Source organism: Gavialis gangeticus, unplaced genomic scaffold (assembly GCF_001723915.1).
Source record: "Gavialis gangeticus isolate Ggan-Ray unplaced genomic scaffold, GavGan_comp1, whole genome shotgun sequence".
Lineage (NCBI taxonomy): Eukaryota > Metazoa > Chordata > Crocodylia > Gavialidae > Gavialis > Gavialis gangeticus.
The window spans coordinates 18,853,834-18,858,240 of record NW_017729033.1 but is presented as its reverse complement, the minus strand read 5'-3'; the positions used below and the strand labels follow the sequence as shown (position 1 = coordinate 18,858,240).

The window sequence follows — 4,407 nt, the reverse complement described above, 5'->3', positions numbered from 1 at the left end:
ATGCTAGTAAATTTGTTTAGGTTAGTCCCTGACATAATTAAGGGTACTTTTAGTTACAACATAATTGGCTGCAGTTTAAAAAAAAAAAAAGAAAAGGAAAGAGGGACTCTGTGGGTTGTTTTTTTTTTTTTTTAAATGAAGCAATGGTGGCTGAAGTTAAGATCTGGGGTTTGGACAGCAGCCAGCTGCCTAGCCTTTCTGTACCCTGCGTGTGGCATCCAGCAGCTGCTCCTTTTGCCTTCAGCTTTCAGAGCTCAGTGCTCTTGCCAGCACTTCAGTCCAGAACAGGAAGATCATCAGGCTCAAGAGAAACCTTTTTTACAGAATATTTATTTTGGGCTTGCGCTTTCGAAAGACAAGAGACTTGTGAAACAGGCCCGCCTCAGTCTGTGAGTAAGCCCTGCTGGGTATATTGTGGGGGTTTGATGCGACTCAGCCACATGACCAGTCAGGTGATGATATTGGGAACAAAGACTAAAGAGGATAAACTCTTAGATCCAGGAGATTAGTGGCTGATCCCGCTTGGTGAGGCGCTTTATGATACACCCTTGGAAAAATGGGTCCGTGGCCCAGGTCTCTGCTCTGGAGTTTAGGTGCAGCCTGCTTGATAGGTGAGTAGCTCCTTTTTTAAGTGCGACATTTTGGTTTCCATGATCTAAGAAAGTTTTAGGCAGTTGTAAGCTTCTGCTTGAGGATGGGGCCTCTCATATTCATGCAGTTACTGGTTTCTGCTGCACTGTAAAACACAGAAGGGGAGAGAATAGCCTGCAGGATAAGGAGCCTGGGAGTTTTGTAACGGACTGCGTGTGTGTAACAGCACGGAGCTGGGAGAACATCCCTAAGAAGGTGGTACGGGTGGACGCTCGCTCTCTCTTTACACTTCAGATATTTATGGATAAAGACATTAACAAGCGGAGCCAAATTCTGAATATTCTGCAACACTTTACTTGCAAATTTGTAACAAAATGGAAATAAGGATTAGAAAACAGCAGTTGCAGCTCCAAGATGCACTGACAAAGCAGTCGTTCTTCAAAAACAATTTAACAGGCTCTAGCAGGATCTTAAATACTTAACTCTGTTACAACAGACGATACACTGCTGGCCAAACTCCACCCTTGGATGCACAGCCCAGTGCATTAAAAAAATGAGAATTGTCTCCACGTATCTGAGGACAGAATTTGTCCCTCCAGTTCAGAAATCGCTGATATTTTCACTCTTCTGGATTCCAAGAATTTTATATTCTTGAGAATATGTACGAGGCAGAGCCTGCACATGGATAAACCCGAGAGGCCGACTTAGAGTACAGAGATAATATTTTTGTTGTAATGTTGTGTGTGGTGTCTGGCCCTGGCTCCATCTCTGTGTGCTTTTGTACCATTGGAATACTGAGAAACTCAAAATCCTGAAATGAGCACACTTGCCTTTATAAAATTGTTGTTCAAAGAGCTGAACTGCTTAGATAAATTGCTTGGTCATCTTAATCTGTCTTCAGCGCACATGATTAACAGATAATGCATGAACTGGGTGAGAGTCCCTGCTCCTTTTGGAGCTGGCCAAACGTGGAGACAGTTCAGCTCAAGAACAGCTTGCTCGTGTTCTTATTCATTAGTAGAACAAGAGACATGTGTGTGTGTACCTGGGGAGGGAGGGAGGGGTACTTTAATATTCACCTAAATATACAAATCTAGACTCAATTTGGGTTTTCTTATGACCAATATGACAGCTCTTCTCTTGCAAACCATAGACTAAAGTGTGCTTTTCTTATAGACAGCGGGGGTTAAGCGTGTGTGTACATCAGGAAGCGTGTCGTCCTGTAGCTGAGGAGAGTTCAGAAAACTTTCACAATCGACTCAACTGTGTCCAGTCACATTTTGTGCTTAACACATGAATCAGAGCCTCGGCACCGGTTGCTGGCAGTTCTCTTTCAGCTTAGGTTTGGATGCCGTAAAAATATATTCCTTCTATTGAGAAAGCAAAATAAATCACCCCGAGAACTTCAGAGTAAGCGCAGAGTAGACACAGACTCAAGGTTGCTTAAATGTCACTTGGACACAGATTTGTTACTAGAGCGAGTAGCAACGTCAGCCCGCTTCTTCATAGTGTTTCAAGTGGGCCTGATCTCTTCACCCTCTTCCAGACTTATTTTTCCAAAAGCGTTATTCAAACTGTTGTTGAATTTTTCATCTACCAAAGTCAGCAAAAGAAAAGTTTCAGTAACTGCTTTGATTAGGTGCAATTATATTTTTATTAAAAAGGTTGCATTTTTCTTTGTTTTTGAAGCCTTCAACAGCAGCAACTTTTTGCCAACATTTTTTTCAAATGGTCTTTTTGTCTAAAAGAAATGCAACTCCCCTACTCTCAGTCTCCCTCCCTTTTCCCACCAGGGTGGGCAAACCATGTTGCAGGAGCAGCGGCCAGGGACGCAAGTCCCTGAATCAAGTAAGAAACATCCTTTCTGCACTCTTGCCCTCCGTACTCAGCAGCACCTCCCGTTTCTTCCACTGCCGCTTTCTCCTAGCCCTCTCTACGTGTGCCTCTGGCTGCAGCAAGGGGAGACATGCCTGCTACCATCGCTGTCCTAGCTGCTCCTATCCTGCTTCAGCAGAGGCTGTGGGGCGGCTGTGTGGGGAGCTGGGCTTTCCTGGGGAAGTTGGTGGGTGGTTTCTCCTTGCACCTGCTCTTGGGCTGGTGGGTTTCCCATCCCTGCTTGGTTCCCCACCCACTGCTGCTGCTGCTGCTGCTGCTGCTGCTGCTGCTGTCCCTGGTGGAGCCTGGATCCCTGCACAGCCCAGCTGGAGCGGGGCAGGAGCAACTCTGGAGCATCTCCCCACTCCGGAGTCAGCTGGGAGCAGAAGTGGTAGGCAGGGGAGGGGAGAAGGTGTGTTATTCTCAAAAGACCAGGGAGTTAAACTTAAAACAATAAAGCTTGTTTATTCAGAGAGCCTTCTGAGCCTACTGATCTGCTGTTCCCTCCTGTAACCCCGGGGGCCAACATAACAACTTATACGTAACACTCTTAAAGGTATCCATGCAAACAGGAGGAAAGGAGATGGGAGGTGCTGCTGAGCCTGGGGGGAAGGGAAGGTATGTGATTCTTACCTGCTTTAGGGACAAAGTCTCTGGCTGCTGCTCCTGCTGCATGGTCTGAAAGGGGGGAGGGCGGGGGGTGACTATGCCACTACACCGCTCTGGATCCCTGCGCTAGCAGCAATCCACGTGCACAAAAATGGGACCATGGCAGCTCACTGTGAACTGCTCCCAAGAAAACAAACAGACTTCAGATGGCAAATAAGGAAGACCAAGCGAGGAAGAGGTTTTAATGTCTAGGTCCTTTGTCTAAATGTGGGGGCCAGAGGGTGCTCTTTTGAGCTGCTGCTGAACCTGTCTGTGGTCAGAACCAGCACTGAGAAAATCTGATGGCCCCCAAGGTCCTTAGACTTGAATATCTGATACTTAATATGCCACAAAACTATTATGGCCCACCTAGTGCACAGTGGGTGCTACAACAACAGAGCATACAGACAGCAAAGCATCACAAGTCAAACCTACAAGAGCTGATGTCACCGACTCTCAACTGGGTGCCACAAGGCATGAGGACATGAGCACACTTAGGCTTTTCTCCCTGCTTGGCTGCTCCCCACCCTGCAGCAAGGAAGCCAGCACACACTTGTCCCAGGCAGTTACTCCTTCCCCCACCCCACTGCTGTGAGGAGGTAAGCATGTTAATAAAGAAATTAGTTGTAGAAGTGGGGTGCTCAAGTCACAAAAGTTATGAAGGAGTGGCCTTGAAGCTAAAAAGATTGAGAACCACTGGCTCACACTCTGAGTAGGCATGGCAAACAGCAATCCATAGTCAGCATGTCCGGAAGACAATCAAGGTATCAGGTACTTCTCTGCTTATTTAATATATTTTGTGTACTGCCCAATTACACTGCAGAGCAATGAAGAGGTAAGTGTGGCCGTGTCTGCAACCTCCATGATATGCAGAAGTGGGCTAAACTCATGTTTTCCCATGATTAAAAGGCCACTGTACTTAAAGCCAAGCTGTCAATGGACTCATTTGAATTGGTTGCCTGAGTGAGTGGTGGAAATTAAATTAAGTATTTCAGTCATATTTCTTGAATGTCTTGAGGTCACAAACCAGTTGAATTCTCATGCTGCAGTTGTTTGCATTACCGTAGCACCTGGCAGCCCCAGTTATGATTGCGGGCCCTGGCCCTGTACGAACGCAAAGTGAGGGGTGGTTTCTGCCCTTAAATGGACAGGGCAGAGACAGTGGGAGCAAAGGGATCAGAGGGGTGAAGGGACTTGCAACAGCAGGTCGGTAGCCATACCATATTGAGTTGGGTTCGAGGTTGGTCCTCTCTCTTCAAAGTGCTCAATGGGTTGGACACAACTTCTCTGAAA

General features: G+C 46.6%; 1 protein-coding gene across 2 annotated transcripts in view; it reads left to right on the top strand.

Moving 5' to 3' along the window:
* The first annotated feature begins 192 nt into the window (after window positions 1–192).
* Window positions 193–4,407, top strand: part of LOC109304039 (flocculation protein FLO11-like) — a 39,139-nt gene continuing 34,924 nt past the window's right edge. The window contains exon 1 of one of the 2 annotated variants that reach the window (XM_019526515.1): window positions 193–611. In XM_019526515.1, coding sequence (XP_019382060.1) covers window positions 557–611 — 55 coding nt within the window. In that variant the 5' untranslated portion in view covers window positions 193–556. The remainder of the gene's footprint in view (window positions 612–4,407) is intronic. The other variant, XM_019526514.1, reaches the window with a different exon arrangement.